Source organism: Sycon ciliatum, chromosome 4 (genome assembly GCF_964019385.1).
Source record: "Sycon ciliatum chromosome 4, ocSycCili1.1, whole genome shotgun sequence".
Classification (NCBI taxonomy): Eukaryota; Metazoa; Porifera; class Calcarea; order Leucosolenida; family Sycettidae; genus Sycon; species Sycon ciliatum.
The window spans coordinates 14,175,572-14,197,299 of NC_088646.1; the positions used below are offsets into that span (position 1 = coordinate 14,175,572).

Consider the following 21,728-nt stretch of genomic DNA (forward strand, 5'->3'; position numbering starts at 1 on the left):
AATACTAAGAATAGGGATCTCAGCGCGTGCAGTGCGCAGGGTGTTTGCGCATACATTGCGTCATCGAGTTTTGAGTGCAGCTCGCAGACACAGCAGAGAATGGCGACGGTCGATTTTCGACACTAGCGGACGCGGTGGACACTAGCGGAATCGTCATCTTCATCGTCGTTCAAACATACTTTGTAATTCCCGCCGAAGGACAGCGTGGCCAAGGCGATATCGCCCCGGTCAATTTGCCTATAATTTGCCATGCGGCAGGAACCCACTTCAGAGAGGATTCAGTCAAAAATTCAGACGTTTTCTCCGGTTAGATTGTCCTAACTTCGATTTTCAGTGCATCAGCCATCGCGAACATCGCCGCCATTATCACTCAGAGAGAAGACATCGCGCTCAGTAGAAGAGGTGTTCACGCTGCGTCCAAGAGTGAAAGATTGTGCTCTTTGACCCTCCATAGTTCCTCTGAGAGAGTGTCTGGGAGATAGGTAGCTTGGAGATGGCCGTAGAACGTGCTTTCCTGGACGCAATATTCAGCCATTTCTACTGTCTTCTTCAACTTGATTTGTTCCGAAAAAATGTTCTTTTCCACGATTTCTGCACTGGACGCGTTTGGGATCGAAAATCTCACCTGCGCAGACTGGCTGCACAGTTCACGCGCTGAGATCCCTACTAAGAATGCGATAATGATTGTTAAACAGTTTCCTCTGAGACAAAAATGCGATAATACTCATAAAAAGGACACACTTCAGGCTCATTACAAACATCTTGAAAGTTTTTGTCTTCACAAGTATACTTTCAAGCCTTCTCGTCAGGTGAAATACAGGCAAGGGAAAAGGAACAGGAACAGTGGATTAAATACAGTAAGAAGGTGGTAAAACAGCGCAAAAAAAGAAAGAAGATAGCTAAAGTAAACAGCGAAAATTGCAATAATGCACACAAAGGTGCAAATGCGAGAAAACTCAATAAGCGTGACATGTAGTGCGACAACAAGAGACAACCACTGGACATACATGTAACTAACGAGGTTTTGACGACCTACCTAACAGCCTAAGTGTGAATTTGATTTGTTTCTGCTTGCAAAGGTTGGGTTTCTTTGTGTGCTGTTTTACCACCTTCTTACTGTATTTAATCCACTGTTCCTGTTCCTTTTCCCTTGCCTGTATTTCACCTGTCGAGAAGGCTTGAAAGTATACTTGTGAAGACAGAAACTTTCAAGATGTTTGTAATGAGCCTGAAGTGTGTCCTTTTTATGAGTATAATGATTGTTATTAGGGAATAAAATTGATATTAGCGGCATGCCCAGTGCTGTACTTGCACGGCTATTCTTCGACCTCCCATTTCTCCCAAGTCCGAGACGATAAGGAGCAGACGGGAAATATGTCTCTCACCTCGAACGGTTGTGGCAGTGTAACGTAGAAATAATTGTCAGCTGCTGCATTCCCTTCGTAGCTAAGCTATTTACGGACCATGTGCGCCGCTTGCTACAAACTGCTACAAACTATCCTGCTCTGACAATATCGTTCTAATCCCATAGAAGTTAGATTCAGAGGCAAATAGTAAGATTGTGCAAATAATTATAACTTGCGTTACGGGGACAACACGTGTTGTGTAGATACACAGGATGATCTAGTCTGGTTGGAGACAGGACACACAACGACAAGTATAGTGATTGCAGGCATCGCGCCTCTACTCCTTCCTCCACAGTCAGTCTGTGAGAGATGTCTGCATCTACAGAAATACGGACGATCTGCATATCCTGACTGTACGGTCGACTGTCTGTGTAGTGTGTAGTGTGTAGGCTAGCTAGCTGTGCAACGCGGAATACCATCATCATGATCGTGCATGATCTGATGCAGCTGCACGGGACGGTTTTGCGCGCCAGTGTGTTTCCTTGCTGCCACTGACTCTGTACTGTCTGTGAGTGCTGCGAGGTCAGCGCGCGTGGCCAGATCATGTAGATGTGGATCTTCTCCAGGCATTGGTAGTTCCACTCGCAGCGATATCTACATGTAGCGTAGATCTACACCATGCCCATGGCATCCGGTAGACAACTGAGCAGACCGGAAGTGTGTTTGGCCAACATAGATCTACCATCACTGACACTGACAGGTAACAAGTCATGTACGTACATTACGTATCTAATAATGACTGAGTACGACGAGGTCAATAGGAAATAAAAGCCGAAGCCGAGGTCTTTTACGAGGTTTTTATTTCCTATATACTGACCAAGTGCGAAGTCAATATTAGATTTAACACGACAAACAGTCCGTATTTCAAATTCCAGAACGATAACCTCATGAATCCCGGTTTTATGATTGCACAACCGTTGCACCACCACCTACTCATGCAGTGACAATGCGACACTAGGCACCGTTCAACTGCGCAACCCCTAAGCAGTCAAATATAAGCAGTCAATATAGCCCTTAGGAGTGAAATATGCAGGAATATTTGACTGCTTAGGTATGGCAAAATCTATGTGAGTCAATACTAAGGGAGTGATAACATGCCTTTTACTGACGGTGATCTCCTGCGCGCGTCAAAAGAAACGCTTCCGCAGTGCAGTGATCATGGTGATCGCCGTGGCCAATGGCAATGGTGACCTGGTGACTGGGTCTGGGGTCTGAACTGAAGTGAAGCAGTGAAGGAAAGACCAGCGAGCGCAGCTATGGTGTCAGTACATAATCATTCGAGGCGGAGGGGGGGGGGGGATTACAGCTAGCTGCTGGTCCAGTAAGACCCGAGTCTGAGATAGCATAGCCCAGGCTACGTGTGTGCCTAGCGAAATGCTGCGTAGGCGCGTAGCACTCTGTACATGTGATGATACGACCAAACAGGTGCACAGATGCCCCCCCCCCCCCCAAACAAACACCCTTCCTCCACTTGGCACTTCCAGTGCAGTGTGAGTCATGAATTTGTATACTCAGCAACCTACCAAGTCACATGCACATGCATGTGTGGATGGATGCACGCACGCACCCAAGAATGCGCACACACATACACACAAACACACACGCGCACAGACACAGACACAGACACACACACACACACTACTACTACTACTACTATCAATCAGCTACCCCTTGGGGTCACGCCGCCCTCCACTCAGAGAACTGAGCGCAAGGTGAGAGGCAGTGGCGCAAACAAAACAGAAAGTACAGCAAAATGAATTGAAAAAAAGGAAATCAAAACAAGCTGCCATATTGATGGAAAGGGACTCACAAACAGAGGAAGGAAATATCACAAACCAGATGAACAGTCTGCTGTAGGTCCACTATAACATGCAACGACTGAAGAAAGGAACAATATTAATGTGAACATGATGTTCTGTTCAACCATAACGTCTGTACTGCTTCGGCCTTCATGCACCAGGAAAGCACAATCTTGAGCTGGAGGGTGGGCACCGAACGTCCCACAAGGGCTCCACAAGACGTACTTTCACGAAACGACGAGGAGTATGCGCAGCAAGCTAACATCACAACACCATCGCCGCACGACGACTGGCCACTCAGGTCCAAACAACACGACAAATTCACAATTCCAGCACACACACACACACACACACCATTTGACCATTTTGACCATTTGACGCCCTTCGCCAGAGGCGATGATAGCGATGCTACAGCAGAAGTCATAGCAGATTGTGCTGGGATTGCACCATTCAACAGCTTGCAACGCTGCACACACACACACACACACATACAAACACACACACAAACACAAACACATACACCCCCCCCCCCCCCCCCCCCCACACACACACACACAATAGTCAAGGATAAGAAAGGTGAATCCACTCTAATGCACAGGTAATCAGTGAACCATGTGGATGTTTACTCCAATGGCTCCTCTCATGAAAGTTGTTGCCGCGGTCAGGCCAGTGAAATCATGTTCTGTGATTGCCCGTATAAGAGGCTTAAAGGGGAAGTTAAGGCAAAAATTAAAATTTCACCTGTTGTAGTCTTCGGGGTGCTGAGTCGAATGGTCTTGGTCCGAGGAAGCTGAGACGCTCCCTTCCTACTTGAATCCCAATCGAACTCGCGCACTTCCACCGAAACTGGGTGACTGCGCCCTACTAGATGGGGATTTGCATGCAAAATTTCACTAAAAGCGCCATTTCGTTCTTATAAAAGCACGGATGAGCACGATTGGCCCATATGTTGTAGTCTTTTGGACGCTAAATCGAATGGTCTTGGTCCGAAGAGGCTGCGATATAGCGTTCTGCTCTTATTTCCAATCGAACGCGGTACGTGATCCCGTACGGATGCGTACAAAAGACACCGTGCCTGCCAGTGCATGCAGTGCACTGACCGGTCGACCACTGCTGACTGTGCCGGTGCACAGACTCAGATGGCTGCAGTCTGTGAGACTGTGACACGATCGAGTACAATGACATGGCATCTCGATAACGCGATCTCATCAAGAGTTCATGGACTTTGGGTCTATGTTACATAGCCAGCTAGCCAGACGTACATGTCGACGAGGGTGTATGACGGGAAGAGTTCAAAGTGCACTGCACTGCATGCACTTTTTTTTATTTTTTTTTATTTTTACGAGAAGCCACGAACCTCGAGAACAGAATACTGCATGGTAGAGGTGGTTGCAGACGCAACTGTGGTGGTGAAAACTGGAGCATCTCCGCCGACCTGAGGTCTCGGCTTCAGCGACACTTCAGAGCACCAAAAACTGGGGAGGAGTAGGCACAGGGGGAGGGGAGGGGGGTACATTTATATAGAGGAAGGAAAAACGGAGAGATGATACATGTGATAGAGGAAGAAAAAAATAAAATAAAAAATAAATAAATAAAAAATAAATAAAATAATAAAAAATAAAAAAAATAAAAAGGGGGGAGCCAGGGTGCAAGCAGAGAGGGTGTTCAGGGAGTGTTCAGAGGGCATCTGTGGCTGAACGCCAGTCTCGGCTGCGGAGCGACTTGTAGGCGCCTTCCTTGAATGCCTGCATTCCCTTCTGCGTGGGAAGGTTGCGTAGCAGGGCAGATGGGAGACGATTCCAGTCTTGGATCGTGGCATGGGGGAATGATCGGAGAGCACTATTACGGGCTCCGGCGGGCAGTGTCGGTGCTAGTTGGTGCTGGTGCTGGTTCTTTTGCTGGTGGCGAGTGGAGCGCCGGTGCTGGTTTGCAACTGCCCTCGGTGGTGTCATGGTGGTCAGGATTGGGGGACCGTCGATCCAATGCAGCTTGTACAGGAATGTGAGTGCTGCGACTTGACGCCGAACAGTGAGGCTTGGGAGGTATGACCCTGGGCCGATGAGCTTTAGGGCTCGGTGCTGTACCCGGTCCAGCTGGTTCAGGGTAGACTGGGACGCACCCAACCATGAAAGCGGGCAGTACTCAAGTACTGGGCGGACGAAGCCGCGATACACTGCATACTTGGCCTTGCTGTCGAGAATGGGCAGGGCCTTCCTCATGAAGCCAAGACGTTAGTGACCACGGACTGCAACCTGTCGAATGTGGGAGCGAAAGGAGAGGCTCCGATCAAAGAGCACTCCGAGCAACTTCAGCTCCTCCACTTCCTCTATGGCCACCCCATTGAAGGTGGCTGGAGGAATCAGCCAGGGTTGACGGTGATGCGAAACTGTCAAGACTTGCGACTTTGTCGGCTCGAATGCGATCTTCCAGCTCTGGCCCAATTCAGCTAAGGCATCCACAGCAGTCTGGAGCTGCGCTAGGCCAACTGGGAGAGCGGTCAGGGATGGGATGCACTGATAAAGCGTGGTGTCATCTGCATATATGGCGAGCTGGGTTGTGGCTGGGAGGTGGTCCTCCATGTCATTGACATATAGGAGGAACAGAGTGGGGCCCAGTATGCTCCCTTGCGGCACACCTGAGCTGATTCGGAATTTAGGTGAGGTTTGTCCACTCACAACGGCCTGGATTCGTCTATCCGCCAGGTAGCTGTGGAGCCACTTGAGGAGGTTCCCGGACACTCCGTAAGCCTTTGCCTTGTGAAGGACACCTGCGTGGGAGACTTTATCGAAGGCCCCCGCAATGTCGACGGCAACAATACGTACAGCACCGCCAGCAGCTGCTATCTTGCTCCATTGGTGGTGTAGTCCTGTTAGGAGATCAGCAGGTCCTAACCCTCGACGAAAACCGAACTGGTGGTTTGAGAGTATATTATTTCGTTCGAGAAAGTTGGTGAGAGCACGGTTAACAACTGCTTCCATTGTCTTGGAGATGAGCGACAGGAGGGAAATGGGCCGATAGTTCGATGGGGCTGACTTTGACCGTTTCTTATGGACTGGGACGACACTTGCCACTTTCCAAGACTGTGGTTGTGTCCCCGACGTCCTGCACTGGCGGAAGAGCAAGCATAGTGGCACTGCAAGGTGCTCAGCGTTGGCTTTGAGGACTCTGCCCGGAACTGCATCAGGGCCTGACGCTTTCGAAGGATCAAGGGCCCTCAGCAATTTACGGACCTCAGCAGGGCGGAAGCGAATACTTAGGAGACGGCTTTGGGAGCGAGGCTGGACAAAGGGGAATTCAGATTCCTCATTGAAGTCCTGTGGGCCGAGGCTGCACTTATCGGCGAAGTACTGACCAAGGCACTTGGCCTTCTCCTGACTGGTTGTGTACTCAGTTCCATCAGCAGATCGGAGTGTTGGTATATCAGCGCTGCGGCCCTTGCCACCCGCACGCTTGATAGTGGACCACCATTCCTTGTCCCGAAGGCTACCAGTGGTGAGTTTCTGCCGGAGCATGGTAATATGCCGTTCTCTGTTTCGCTGGATGGTACTGCGTGCAGAGGCTGCAGCTGTGCGGTAGTGTGCTTTCTTATCAGCACTGTCGGGATTTGAGCGCATCTGGTGCCACATCTGTCGCTTGGTGTTGACTGCAGCTGTACACTCCGGTGTCCACCAAGGTTCGTCGGAGGGGCGCGATGAGATAACTCTGTTGGGTATGAATTGTGCCATTCCTTCGAGGATCCTCTTGGTGATGTTGTCGCAGCTGAGATCCGGTTCAGGTCCGAGCATGCTCTCCCAGTCTGTTGTTCGGTAGAAGTGGCCAAGCCGCTCCCAGTCTGCGCGGTGGTATCGCCAGACTCTACGCGATGTCTTGGGCTCACGGGTGAGCTTCACAGGAAAGTCAACTTGGAGGACAGCATGATCAGAGAGTCCAATAGGCGGGTGTGCCTTAACAGTTGCTGGTGAAGGGAAATCAGACATCACCAGGTCCAGGGTGTTATCACCTCGGGTGGGTACGTCGACATGTTGACTCAGGCCATGGTAGCAGCAGATATCCTCTGCATACTCTCCAGCTCGGGTGGTCTTGTTGCTGCAGAGCCGGGCAGCGTTATGCACATTGAAGTCGCCGGTCACAATGACATTTGATCCGTAGGTACGGGATGCCTCCAGCGTGTTGTCCAAGTATTCCAATAGCTGGAGATCTGTCTCCGAACAGGACCCGGGCCGATAGGCTGCACAGATAACAACTTTCTGTCCACTCTGCGTCGTGACACTCAGCCAGATGATCTCGTGATCATGGCACTGGATGTGATCAAGATGTTCATATCCTAGGCCAGCCTTCACCCAGACTGCTACTCCACCACCGTGTGCAGAGCGATCCTTGCGGATGGGGGTGTGATAGCCAGGCATGGCTGCTTCAGATTCGCTGCACTTCTCTGGCGTAAATTTTGTCTCTGTGACTACTGCTATATCTGGCTTCAGGGTCTGGAGGGTGTGGCGGAATTCTGCAAGCTTGGACGATAGGCCAAAGGCATTCGTCACCAAGAGTCTGAACATCGTTGGTTGGCTACTGGGCATCGTGCATGCTAGACGATCCCTTGAGGGCACCAGACGATTCATCAGTGTGCTGGAACTCACCAAGTTTGGATTGCAGTCCGAAGGGATTTGTCAGCAGGAGCGTTAGGCTTGGGGGAATCATTTGGATTGCTGCTCAGTGCGTTCCTTAAATCGCCATGGCCTCGCGTACAGGGGCCTTGGCCAGAAATTCTCAGTTGTGACCAGGGTGAGGTCCTTAGCGTCCACAGTTAGGTGGGCAGACACTCTTCCTGCCTCCGTGGTGTGGAGGCTGCAAGTGTGCACCGTTGCCGTACCCCCTGCTGCAACTGCACGCTGGCGGGTGAAGCATTTCAGTCCCTCCTCAGTACAGCTTGAGCTTAAATTGCCTACATACAAAACTGCCCTCCTGGACCTGGGAGGCTCTCCTGACACCAGTTGCCAGCTGTCGTCGTCTAAGACCTCCAGGACTGGCTTGGAGCGATGTTTAGCGCTCCTGCTGTAGGGGCCCTCAATGCCAATGTCAATGATCTCAGAATTACTGTCTTCCTCACCGGACGCCTCAGGGTCACTGCCAGTGTCACCCACGCTACGGGGCTCACCCGTACTAGCAGTGCACGCGGCAGCCTGGCCTGTGCGGGTACGGGTACGATTTCTTGACGATTTCGTAGATCTACTCTTCGTACGCTGGCTCTGCTGAGGAGCTTGAATATTTGGGAGAACACTTGCCTTGGCAATGGCGGCTTCCTTGAGGGAGACAACTTCCTGAGTCAGGCCTGACACTTGCCGCGACAGGTCATTGATTCTTTTGTTGAGGCGATCCTCGCGATCGGCCGACTCGGACGCTAAGTTCGCCAGGGTCTTCAAGTGATAACCTCAATCACAGACGACTCGATACCCGGGAGGGAGCACATGGGAGCACAACAGTTTTGTCTCTACCTCTGAGAGCCCCTTGAGGGCGGCCTTTGTAGCTGGGGGCATGGCCGCCAGAGGTGGGCCAGCCCTACTACACGATACTAACTAACTAATACTGCTAGTGGTCCTCTTGGCCACGCCGACGGGCTGCCAGAGACTGAAAAACTGCGGAGCTCAAAAATTTGCTTCCACTTCAGAAAAAAAACTGCTTTGAATCTGGGTGTGAAATGCCCTTCGTTTTCCTTTTTCATGGTGACACTATAGCCGCTCAGCACTGTGAGTTTTATTTTTGCTGCCACTACGTTTGCTATTCGTTTACCTCGAAAATGGCTGGCAGGGAGACCCCGACGAGTTCGCGTACAGAAGCCGTCGATGTATTAGCATATGCCAGGGAGCCACAGTACACGAGCGAGGAGCTCCAGAGTTTGCGTGACGGTGGCGATGAGCACGTTGAAAACGAGGAGGAAGCTGCTGCTGCTGCTGCTGCTGCTGCGAGCGTCGAAGAAGCCTGGCCTCCCCACACCAGAGTCGGCAACAGTTCCTGGTGTGAATGTACATGCTGCGTGCAGATGGAGTGTAGACTGGACTGCATATGCTGCCGTGAAGTGGATGCTGTGCTGCAGTTCCTCTCAGGCACAGCACCGAACAGTGCGTGTCTGAGACAGAGGAATTCAAAACCGGTTGCCTAAATAAACACGTTTTGACCATCGCCTTGCGCGGATACCTGGACATGACCAAGCAGCTCTGTAACCAGCCGCCGACACATTTTGACAATAGGTGAGTGAGTTCAACTTCAATTTTTATCTTGCTTTAGCTGTGGTGTGTAGATGTACGGATAAAAAAAAGGTCTTGGGAGGAGTGGGGTGAACTCGGTGTTTGGTCACAACCCACAAGTTCTCAGTAACAGTTCACTGTGGGTGGCACTAACAGCGCGGCTGGATAAACCTGTCCCAAACAGGGCTTGAACCAGGTACCTCGCCCTGGTCTGTCATCAGTGACGGTGGTCTCAGAGTGCGGCTGCCTGCTTCGTGCCTAGAATGGTAAAGAAATACTGGTAAACATGACAATTTGATCCAAATGATGACCTGATTTGCTCCATTTTGCATGGGAGAATGCAGTAGAAAATAATTGTAAGAACACTAGAAAAAACGGAGTGCAGCCAGGCATCAATCACCTCTTGCAAATGGTACGTACATGGACATCGTTGGCTGAACGCTGGCAGAACTAATGTACATGCATGTATAGTAGGGATGTAACAGCTGTAACAAGAAAGTAACCGCTGTATTCTATTTTGTTGGATCTGACAGACTGATCCGAGAATATTTGAAAAGGAAACTTCGAATGAACGTTTGAAGTATCATTAGTACGTGCAGGGACGTCCACCCCGTGAATCACTAAAATACACTGACCTGTGCTCTAAATTTCCAAACGTTTCACCTCAGCAACCCCTCCTACCCTAGTAAATTGTACTTCAGGTGGCTGACCGCATCACACGAAAATACTTTCCGACGCCCGTGACATGGATGCCAAAGCGTACTGGAAACGAAGATGGCTTAGTCAGCTGCTTTGAGATTTGCCAAAAGCTGTGACAGAAGTATCTATCTTCTTAGACGGGATTGGACTCTGTGAAAGTGTGATGTGCTATTCAGTCCACTTTCGTGAAGTCATGATGGATGGAATATTGTGTACTTTGCCCAGATCATTCAGATATGCTGCCTACCGACAGGTAACGTGGATGATCCATGGGAAAATGGGTCGTGGTGTAAGATGTCGTATCCCAGCCTGCCTTGTGGGAGCAATACGTCAGTGCTTTCCAAACCCTCCAGGTAAGCATTGATGTCACTTTATGGAGTGAATGCAAATACGAGTGAAATGTGGAAACTCCATTGCCTTGAAGTATGTTGAACTTGAAGATATCAACTTATGAATATAAATGAATGAACGGTTTGGGTGCGGATATGCCTGCGTGCATGTGTGTGTGCGTGTGTGTGTGTGTGTGTGTGTGTGTGTGTGTGTGTGTGTGTGATAATTGTCTGCGAAGGTGTACCGTACCATGGGTTTGAAGAAGCCAGAGATGAGGAGGCTACTCAGTGGCCTGAAGATTGACACCATAACTTTTATGAGGTAAGCAATGACTTGCCTTCTCTCTGTATACTTCAATATAAACAATGAACAATCTAGGATTCCTGTAGGATGGGCATTTTGGAATCAATGCTGCAATACTGAAGAACTGCATCTTACCTATTTTTACTACTTCAAGAAAAGTTCACTAAAGGGAAAGCACACTCACACAGTGGCACACTCCACATTCGTGCACAACGGAAAAACGATTCGGAGGAACAACAACCTTGAATTCTGTAGAACAATAGCATGGATGCTCGTAATAACAGAATACATTACGACATGGCTGTAGACTGGAGCATCTCCAGGTGTGCGTTCGCACCAATATGACTCGGAGGACAATAAATAAATATTCACAAACAAGGTAAGGTAAAACGAGAATCGTTCAAGAGGCTGTCTTAAAACATGTGGAAATAGGCGAGTGGCGACAACAAGCGCAGTGCAGCACAGCACAAGCTCTGGTGCATCCGGGAAGCTGAGTCATAAGTGAAGACACTTGTGGATATTTTAACATTATGTTAGAGATGGCTGTTCAATTGCTAAGCAAAGTTGGACTTGAAGGAATATAATAATTATATTGATGCCATGTAAAAAAATCCGTCATGGAACGATAAATAAACGCATGCCATATTCAAACTCAGTGCTGCGCATTGTGTAGTACGCACATTGGTTACACGCACCAGCTGTGTTGCCATGTGCTCATATTTGGGTGGGAACATCACATTGAACAACACACTACTGTTGTCCTTCATCTTCGCTGTCCTCTTCTTCCTCCTCCACATACCCTGCATCCTCCTCTAACGTTACTTCGTACTCTTCTTGTTCCTCCTCCTCCTCTGCTGCAACTGATGGTGATTCTGCTGTTGCTGCCATTGCCAATCTTGTTTTCAGGTTTGCGACAACTGTTGCCTTGACTGGGGCCCCGCGTCGCGACACGTTGACAGGCTTACACTTCTGGATGGCTGGGACTGTCAGCCTCTTCGTGGCCACATCACTGACCTGCTGCATCATGCTGTGCATGCATCCGTATTTCTTTTCACTGTAGATTTTTTTGGCAACGAAATCACCCTTCACTCGAGAAAACTGGACTTTGTACTGTGGCTGTCCTGTTGATGTTGTTGCCTGCTCTCTGCCAGCATTGAAGTTATGGTCGAGAGCAGCAAGCTGGGTTCGGGCCTCCATTCCCTCTCTACTGAATTGAATCCGCTTCGGCATGTACTTCGTCATCATGCTATGGTACACCTGCATGCACATGACGAACAAGAAAGTTATTCAGGTCACTGATACCTGGATTTGACTGATATGCTCCTTATGTCAATTATTGACAGAACTTACGTATGTTATGGGAACACAGTGCAATGCTGAGGGAGTCAATATTTTAGTACCACTCCCAATATGAGCACAGTGTTTCGATGATCGGTCTATGTTATGATAGGTGTTTGGATAACTGACCTTCCTCCATTGGACTGTTGCATATTTGTAAGTGAAAGTGATGCATCAAGGGTCTATTTCCTCCTTACCTCTACGTTTCCAGTGTGCTGAAAATCTGACAAGCGCATCAAATCTGCCAGCAGTCTCTTGTCTTGGACAACTGATTCCAGAACTTTGTACGCTGGAGACCCTAAGAAAGGCAGAAAGATATAGAATCAGAATCTATTAGTGCTGGTCTACTGTTAATTTTTGTGTGCGTGGGTAAAAGTGTATACGTACGCGTGAGATGCTCAGAAATTGTAGTGCTCATGCATGACTTACTGATAGGGGTGTCATCGAGTAGTAGGGTACCCGTGCTACCCGTAAATAGAGTGGGTATTATGGTTAGGGGTGAAAGGGGTGATCCGGGTAACCCGGGTACCCGTCTGTTTAGCTGCTGATCCGTTAGCAAACGAGTACCCGTTAGTCGTGTACGACGGTATGGTACGTTATAATTAGCTGGCTTGTACAGTTGTACAGTTCGATGTACAGTTTGAATGTGTTGTTGCTAGTTTGATCCTGCTACATATGACAATTTGGACTGTTTTGCATGTAGCGCAGTAAGTGGGCGTGCTGCGGTTGTCGCGATGTAGTGCATTCGCTGTGAATTGCATGACATCGCATGTCCTCCTGGCACGAAATGCGAAAGGCTATTGTATAGCAACTGTTACTATTGGCTGCTAAAGGGTACCCGATAGCCCGCCCGTTAAGCCACGTACCCGTTTGTAACCTCGAAGGGTAACCGTTTCACCCCTAATTATGGTACCAGTTTACTCCTGAGAACCCGATCGGGTAGTTGGAGTACGGAGTTTTCGCAACGGTGCATGAAAAAAAAGAAGCATACCTGCAGTGTACACTGTCTATGTAGCGCAAGTGCACATTCAATGTACAAACTATGTCAAGAAAATACCTGATAGGGTGCCCATGCTACCCGGATAGAAATACCCAATCTCGTTACCCGGCCAAACCCCTACCCGTTGCAGCCCTACTTATTGAAATTGATAGTGATAGTGACATAACTTTCACGTTTTACTGACCTGGTGTCAGCCACTTCTTCTGTCGCTGCTCATCGGTGGAAAGTGGAGGATGTGCACACTGCGTGAAAAGTGTACCCTCAGTCCAGCTATGTCGGTTGACGATGTGGTAGAGGACTGAGTTCCACTTTTCACGCAGCAGCACGGCATTGCCTCCGCACGACCGGGCGCAGTACCACAAGTGGTTATTGATGGCTGGTAACCACTCGAGCAAGGCCTGCTGGTCTTTTCTCCTGCATCCTGCCCTGATCTTGGATGCGACACTCTTGGCATAGTGCCATACATCAAACTGATGCTTGATGGAGTGGCGTCCTCGCATCTCCTTCTTTATGCTGGGGCTCCGGTCAGTGACAACAGTGGCAATCTGGAGAAGGGGACGAAGCACGTAAATGTACACATAAAAGGAGAGAAATGTAGGATTTGTGGGTGTTTTCCTCAGGGTCATAAATCATCAAAACAAGCAGAACTTCAAAATGATATTGCAAGTGGCACATTGTTTTAAAATAAGGAAATATATCCAATCTGTACACACCTTCAACCCTTGCTCCAAACACTGAACGGTCAAGTGTAACAACGAATCCCATTTTCTCCATTGCCACTGAACTGGTTGTGTCTGTGGACATCGCCAGATGGTAATCAACAATTAGGTCAGATGCAACATCCATAAAGGTGTATGTCCCAAATCGTGCGGAATACCCAGGGCTGTCACACCTGCCATCGCCAGCTACAGTGAGTTGTCTGCCTACAGCGTAGCATAGCAAAGACAAAATATGCAGAAACTGTCCTCCTCCTCATCAACAAGGTGTGGGTACAGACTAGGGTCCGGCGGATTCTGCCGGCAGAAAAATTAGCAGAATTCGGTACTTTTTCTGGTAAGTTTCATGCAGGTTTGGTATGTGGATAAAGAAATGGAGCAGAATTCGAGGAATTGCCCGCCATAAGGTTTGTATGGTTCTGCCAATTTCACTGCTCTTGGAGCAGAATCTGCCACCTTTTCGAGCATAATCCACCGGTCCCAAGTACAGACAAACTTTGCGTATAACGACACTCGGCAGGGCATCAGAAATGTGTCCTTATTCGCGAAGTGTCCTTATTCGCGAAGTCTCATTATAATGTATACAGTTAGATTTGACTTTGCTCTGGGCATGGGAATTCTGTCATTATTCGCGAATTGTCGTTATTCCGTAGTCGTTATTAGCAAAGTTGACTGTACTCCCAAGTGCCAGTAATCTGGTTGTGAACACAAACAGCTAGAAATACTGATGGGGTTTTAAGTAGGCATGGCCCATGCCGGTAATATTCGCTGGCCAAGGCAGTGAGCAGATTCTCCTGTACTGTTGTCTCTCAGTTACAACACAGACAATCCAACAATGCCACACAGTTTTGTATACTATAGCACATACAGGTAGCAAAGACACCTTACCTAACAAAAGTGAATGAACACGTGTACGCTCTGCAAGCCATGCCGCTTGGATGACTGGAAATACAAACTTCTGTTGTATTGAATAGAAAGTGACTGCAGACATGAATTTCAGGTGGAAAAATTCAGCAAACTTGCTGAATTTACTGTAGGTGCCGCCACACAGAAGGATGGCTGCTACAAGCAGAACAGAACCTGCAGTGCAAAGTGCCAAGATTCAAGTACACACAGCTATCACTGTCTTGATCACGATGTGCCAGTCACTTAAACTTCATGTACTGAAGTATATTGTTTGTTTGTCTCGATAAGATTTCAGCATGCAGCTCTCAAATCCCAAACATCACTGACTCTCCCATGAACCATGCTTTTTTTTAACTCCTGAATTCTCCTCCCACCCAAATATATGCAGTGCCAAAAACCAACCCAAGTTTCAGTAATAGGAGAAATGGTGATTTAACTTAAGAGAAATGGAAGCCAGAAAATACCAGAAATACATGTACTCACACAGTGACTGTCGTTGACTCCCCGTGGTGGTGTGCGACCGCCAAATGACGACACAGCCCTGCTCACATATCATCTTCACCACTAGCATGGGACCAACTACGGTTTTGCTTTGACTGATAACTTTCCCTCCGCACTTGGGGCAATACTTCATTAGCGTAAAGAGGGACGACTCACAGACAAAGTACATGTCTTCAGGTGATGTGTCACTGGCTGGAGGAGAGCTATCAGATTCGCTGTGGGAGTCGGAACTTTCAGTGCCTGGCACATACTCTGATAAGTTCGATATTATAGTCTCTGTGCTAGATACTTGGACACCAGGTGCCGCTTTGGTGGGAGTAGATGGTTGGAGAGTGTTGATGCCAGTGACTGTTTCCCCGAGACCACCCTCTTCTTCCCTGACTCAGCTCCCATCATGCCCACCTATAAAAGTAGAGAATCACATGTGGGGGATTAGAATCAAATCAATATTAACCCTTTATTACCGGATTACTTGCACAGCATGCACCAGAATTACGAATTTCAGCACAATTTCCAACTTCACCAGGTCATAACTTTGGTCTCCTTCACTTGATTTTCACAATCTAGGGCTCGTTGGAAAGCTCTTGGCGAGAGCAACGCCTTGGCTCCAAGCTCCATTATCCAGTCGCCACAAATCAGGCGCGGTAACACAGCAAAGTCGTCTCCAAGCCTGATATGCAAACAAATTCGTCCCATCAACGCCATTCCACTCTCCTTCATCGCAGAACGCTCAAATTTGTTTGAGACGATTCAAACTTCAGCCGACTACGTTATTATCATGTGCTCAGTCGCTCAAAGAGCACACGAAAAGGGAGTTTCCCCAAAAATGGCGAAGTGATCGATCAAAAATTTGAATTTGCCGAGATGAGAATACGGCGCGCGATATCTCTGGCGTCCGACATCGTAACACTTCGGCGATTGTTGCATTGGATAGCTTGGAGTTTCCGCTACCAAATAGACCTTTCGATTGTTGAATTGGCACAAGAAATGATGGAGTTACGAAGATATTACTGGCCTACAGACTTTCGATCATAGATGATCGAAAGTCTGCAGGCCGGTAATAAAGGGTTAAAGAATGGATGAGCAAATTGTACTCTACCTATAGTTCTATACGTACTGTTCAAGTATACATTTTGTTCTTCTGAAGATACACAGAAAACCCTACGCATACCATCCTCAAAGCGAGTGGTCAGACCATTTGTGGGGGCATTATAAACTTGTATTTATTGTACTGCAGTCAAACCTCGTTAGGATGAACTTCAAGGGACCGAACAAGTTTGTTTGTCTTATCCGGAATTCGTATTATCCAGACCTGACAAAAAATTGATATGCATATTATGGATTGTATTTATGTGAAGGTGCATGCTGTGGCAAACTGTAAGACATTGTTTTCATAACATAACCCAGCAACAGGTAAGTACAACATGATGTGCAGTGACTTCATGACAGCATGTCCTCCGCCTTGTAACATGTTTTGCCAGAACAAGATGCCTCAATTATCGGAAAAAAAATTACAGCCAGCGCACTCAAGGGGACTGAAAGTTCATACTGCACGCTGATTCTGTTCAAATCACCCTTGAAATTAGTTCGTCTTCACGAAAGTTCGCCGTACAGGAGTTCGTCGTGAACGAATAACTTTGACTTGATACTGATGCCTGGCCAACCATAGGATTGGCCCTAGTTCGTACTAAAGGAAAGTTCGCCTTATCAGTGTTCGTCCTAATGAGGTTTGACTGTATTTCAAAGTAGACAATCAGCAGAGATGGGCACATGCACATGTGGGCTTTGGAAATAACTCCAATACTCAGATAATCGGTCGCAGAAAGTCAAGGGACTCGCTTACCTTGGCACTGCTCACTGCATACGCCGTCTTGGTAATGCTATCATGGTCTTGTAGCTCAATAGTTGGGTATTCCGTGGCTGTGACAGTTGCAGAGGCTATGGGGGGCTGAACTCGATGTTGAGAAATTGACGGCTGCTTGTCTGCTTGAGGCGATATCTGTAACAACATGGTAAAGGCAACTGTTGAAATTGTTTGCAGTTATGGCCAGCTATGCAGTTGGTATGTATGCCGCCGTGAGTTATGGCCGAGCATTATGCATCAGTCCGAATAGGCCTTTTCAAGCAATTCGCCGATATTTATATACAGTATAATTATCTACAGCGTATAAGTTTAGTTTGGCTTCTGGCTACTCTGAAAGCACATGCATCCTAAGATCTGCATACCGGTAGTGGTGTTTTGGTGAAAAGTACAAGTTATTCTGACCACAGACTTTAGTCAAGTAACAATGGATCAGGTACTGTCTGTGCCGAACTGAAACACTGTATAACAGTCACAGTGCTTCACTTCTCCTTCACTAGAATAATCTAGAGCGGAAACACATTCCGCATCAGGTACCGGTACGCGGTATAAAAGCCCGTACCTTATTTGCTTCCCTTTTCTGTTGGTAAGTAGACTTCCGGCGTTTCGGCGGAGGTGGATGGTGTGGCCAAAGTCTGAGGGACGGAACAGCGGTTGGCTTCAGATGTAGCCTTGGTGGAGTGGTAGCCGAGGGCACATCCGCAATAAAGTCGTCTGGATGTACAAAATGAGCAGAGCAGACCGCGCAGGTATCGAGCAACGTAACCCTCCTCAGTGCTCTCACCCAAGCGGCGCGTCGTTTTGCCTCTGCGGGGAGTCTGTGAAGGGAGATGCCTCCACCGCTACGATTTCCGCAGCCCACAACGGCACAGGCAGGCATTGCCGGTGGTGGAAGGAAACAAAAATAGAAAAACAAACCAAAGGTACCGAGCTGCTAGCGTCGCCATGAACCAGGATAGCGAAAGGAATTCAGACTTGGTTGGCGATGTACTTCAAACAAAGACTCGAAGTTGTGCATTGCTATTGTTGGCAGTGCACTTTGAACTCTTCCCGTCATACACCCTCGTCGACATGTACGTCTGGCTAGCTGGCTATGTAACATAGACCCAAAGTCCATGAACTCTTGATGAGATCGCGTTATCGAGATGCCATGTCATTGTACTCGATCGTGTCACAGTCTCACAGACTGCAGCCATCTGAGTCTGTGCACCGGCACAGTCAGCAGTGGTCGACCGGTCAGTGCACTGCATGCACTGGCAGGCACGGTGTCTTTTGTACGCATCCGTACGGGATCACGTACCGCGTTCGATTGGAAATAAGAGCAGAACGCTATATCGCAGCCTCTTCGGACCAAGACCATTCGATTTAGCGTCCAAAAGACTACAACATATGGGCCAATCGTGCTCATCCGTGCTTTTATAAGAACGAAATGGCGCTTTTAGTGAAATTTTGCATACAAATCCCCATCTAGTAGGGCGCAGTCACCCAGTTTCGGTGGAAGTGCGCGAGTTCGATTGGGATTCAAGTAGGAAGAGAGCGTCTCAGCTCCCTCGGACCAAGACCATTCGACTCAGCACCCCGAAGACTACAACTGGTGAAATTTTAATTTTTGCCTTAAGGAGGTTCGCGACGGTTAGCGCCATGTTGGATTTCCGAATCTTTTTCTGAAAAATAATGCCTTTCGGAGTGGAAAAATAATGCCTTTCGGAGTGGAAAAATAATGCCTTTCGGAGTGGAAAAATGGGACGCGATCATGCACAGTAAACTACAATCATGCAAGCAGTTTGACCCCATGACTTCGCGATGATGACTTCGCAGCGCCTGCTCGAGTCGAGACAAGATTTGAGGAAGAAGCTCAGCCACTAGTGGACTTGCGGATTTGTTTTGACATTGGCGGTTTTTGGATAGCTCGGTTCTCCTGCCGACGTGTCGTGGGGATGAAGACGCGGGAGAGTAATCCGTCACCCACGACGCGCCTCTCATTCTGCGTTCTGGACGATGCAAGAAGCCGAGGAGGGGGACGCTTCGCAAACTCAAACGATCGATCGAGTTCCTGAAAAACGGAAAGGGCGATCTCCACCACTAACGCCACTGGATTCGACTCCCGCGAAGAGGTCGTTCAGTGCCCCTCTTCACGGTCGACGAATCGTTCATCTCAGGTATCTGGCTGTGGGATTGTCTGCGTGCCAGAATCCTGGATGTGGCAAACCTCTGGCGCTCATTGATTGCGGTGAAGAGAAGAGGTACGACCTGGGCAGCGTACTTGTCATTCCGTGGCAGCAGTGTGGGATGGAGAATTTTATAGATACAGATAGCCCTGTAACTGCTCAACACCCTGGCCCCCGTGCTTCCACAAGCAACACCAAAGCTGCTTTGGGTAAGTGTGTTTTTCAATCTCATAAGATTTATTCATGATATTTGCGAGTCATTGCCACCCTATGGCTATGGAAATGTATGAGCACACTGTATGCGCGGCGGCCGCGAGCGTGTGTGTTTGCATAGACCTGCATGTTTGTGCATGTGTGCACCATACGCATGTATGAACATGCACATGCATAATTATGCGCTCATGTGGACGTGCCCTCGCACACATACTATACACACGTGCATGACCGCTCCCAGGGCATGTTGGTGTGACATGTGTATGCGGGCATCTCCACTCATGCACATGAGTGTGCACATGCATGTGGGTGGGTACGCACACGTGCGTGAATGTATGTGTGTGTACGCGCGCGTGTGTTCTATTGCGTGTGAGAGCATGCATGTGTGTATGTGTGTGTGTGTGTGTGTGTGTGTGTGTGTGTGTGTGTGTGTGTATGTGTGCACGGATGTGTGTGTCGATGGTGTTCAGTTTTGTGCTGGGTGAACACTCTGATCCCTAAACCGCGATACCGGAGCTCCCAAGCTACAGCCTCAGATTGATTTATAGTTCATCGTTGGGAATGAGTTCGCTGCTCATGATGCTGTTGCGGATGTTGCGGCCCTAGCTGAAATTGTCGAAGCTCGCCCTGATGCCAGTATCCTGTAGCACTCTGTCACTTTTGCATCAGCATGTTCGGCGATGGAGTTTGCAGAACATCAGCAAAAGCGGCTGGCCACCCTTCAACCGTTGGTCCAAGCAACGTGCTTCTCTAAATCAGTTGCAGTGCGGGCAGCTGCCAGTGGGTTGGTGATGAAGCACTTTGTCTTGTCCTACGAATGAAGTGGTGAGCCAGCCATTTCCAGACTGATGACGGAGCAAGTCAGAGGTAAAAAGCGGGTGACAGTCTCAAGGAACATTATATTAGCGGTGGCTGAACACCTAGCGAAGAACCAGTAGCAACCCAACTGTAAGGAACGCCCTGTGGCACAGTGCTTCACTTGTTTGTGCGCACCGTAAAATACCATCATTTTTGCCAGTGTGGGGACACGTTCTAGCTCGCATAGTTGAAGAACAAGAGGACTCAATGTTGTCTGATTCGTTCCAACATGTCAGCTTTCATTGTAATTTGAAATGGGGCTGTGCTAAGCGCTATCACAGCTACTTGTACATGTATCAAAACCAAGTACCAACAGGAGAGTAAGCATGGAGAAAAGTACCTATCGATAATGCGTGCACCCAGGGTTTTCCGGCAAATTCACTAGTTCAGCTATTCCATCCTTGTATTGTTCTGAACGCCGAGGGCTCTAGTGAGTTTATGCAACACCTAACAGCCAAAAATCCAATAAGTTATGACCAAAGCAGCAGCAGAGAAGTACAAGCAATATAGATACGTGAATTTACCAATTTTAGGCAAATTTTGACAGTTTTTTGGATTTTTCTCCAGAATATGCACGGTGACCCCTATTTTCGCCACGGTAAACCTGTTCCAACCCACTTATAGAACGTATTTGAAGTATCCACATATGGGGCAAACTCAAAAATAAGCTGCAAAAAATATTCAAAGTTTCATTTTTTGCGTCTTTTTGTTCTTCTCCAGGAAATGACGACCTGGATCCCATCGTCAACCAAAGTGTACATTTTTCGGTGTTGATATCATCTTAGTCAATACCTCGAACAGTCTGTAAAATTTTATGTCATGTTTTCTGTCCTAACTGATGTTATGGACGATTTCTCATCAATTTTGGGATTTTGTGTTATTTTGTGTCATCAAGGAAAATTGTGTTTTTGGCAAGACCTATTCGGGCAATTGAAAAACTGGTGTTACTAAGCGAAAATATAAGGCTGTACCTATTCAAACCTGTTGTCAGATTGGGCTGATGTTTGTAACAGACAAGCATACAACTATAGTACAAGCGAAATTGGCCAGCGTTGTGTGTGAACAGCTAGTCCGACTCATCCGACACAGTCGGTCGATTTTTTGTCGGAGTCGGTGTGGGAGCATCGGCCGGAAAATCGGCCAAGTGTGAACCAGGCATTAGGAGACGAGCATCAGGGGATCTGATTGCAATAAAGCGAGAATAATGATGCCACTGGAAAGTATGTTGTGCGTAGCGAGATGACGAGGTGAGACTCACCGTAGATTCTACCGCTGAGATATCTGCGAACGCGACAGGCTCGCCGGGTTGCCGTCCAGGATTCACACCGCCCTGTCCGCCCGTCGACGGGATCGACAGCAGCTAGCAGGAGTCCTCACTGATATGATGCTGA

At 48.2% G+C, this 21,728-nt stretch overlaps 1 protein-coding gene and 2 long non-coding RNA genes across 5 annotated transcripts; 1 reads left to right on the plus strand and 2 right to left on the minus strand.

Moving 5' to 3' along the window:
• Positions 1-8,704: 8,704 nt before the first annotated feature.
• On the plus strand, positions 8,705-11,806 carry LOC135813620 (uncharacterized). The gene is made up of 4 exons (XR_010553046.1): positions 8,705-9,447; positions 10,369-10,496; positions 10,712-10,794; positions 11,683-11,806. It is a non-coding gene; the product is annotated as an uncharacterized LOC135813620 (long non-coding RNA).
• Positions 11,044-14,747, minus strand: LOC135813618 (uncharacterized). 3 transcript variants are annotated; one of them, XM_065326693.1, is made up of 5 exons: positions 14,719-14,747; positions 13,828-14,037; positions 13,299-13,659; positions 12,312-12,412; positions 11,044-12,033 (listed from the first exon to the last, which is right to left on the minus strand). In XM_065326693.1, the coding sequence occupies exons 3-5, from the start codon at positions 13,612-13,614 to the stop codon at positions 11,527-11,529; spliced, it is 924 nt and encodes a 307-aa protein (XP_065182765.1). In that variant the 5' UTR covers positions 13,615-13,659; positions 13,828-14,037; positions 14,719-14,747; the 3' UTR covers positions 11,044-11,526. The 3 variants fall into 3 exon arrangements, with proteins under 3 accessions (XP_065182765.1, XP_065182764.1, XP_065182763.1); XM_065326692.1 differs by lacking the exon at positions 14,719-14,747 and having other exon boundaries at positions 13,828-14,663; XM_065326691.1 differs by lacking the exons at positions 13,828-14,037; positions 14,719-14,747 and having other exon boundaries at positions 13,299-13,783.
• A 411-nt stretch (positions 14,748-15,158) lies between these two features.
• Positions 15,159-17,779, minus strand: LOC135813621 (uncharacterized). Its single transcript, XR_010553047.1, has 3 exons — positions 17,661-17,779; positions 17,081-17,236; positions 15,159-15,639 (listed from the first exon to the last, which is right to left on the minus strand). It is a non-coding gene; the product is annotated as an uncharacterized LOC135813621 (long non-coding RNA).
• Positions 17,780-21,728: the final 3,949 nt, after the last annotated feature.

Coding starts and splice junctions, on each gene's coding strand:
- LOC135813618 (XM_065326691.1), bottom strand. CDS start 13,740: ATGACCCTGAGGAAAACACCCACAAATCCTACATTTCTCTCCTTTTAT. Junction 12,413..13,298: donor GAAGAAGTGGCTGACACCAG/GTCAGTAAAACG, acceptor TGCCTTTCTTAG/GGTCTCCAGCGTACAAAGTT. Junction 12,034..12,311: donor AGCACACTGGAAACGTAGAG/GTAAGGAGGAAA, acceptor ATGTGCATGCAG/GTGTACCATAGCATGATGAC.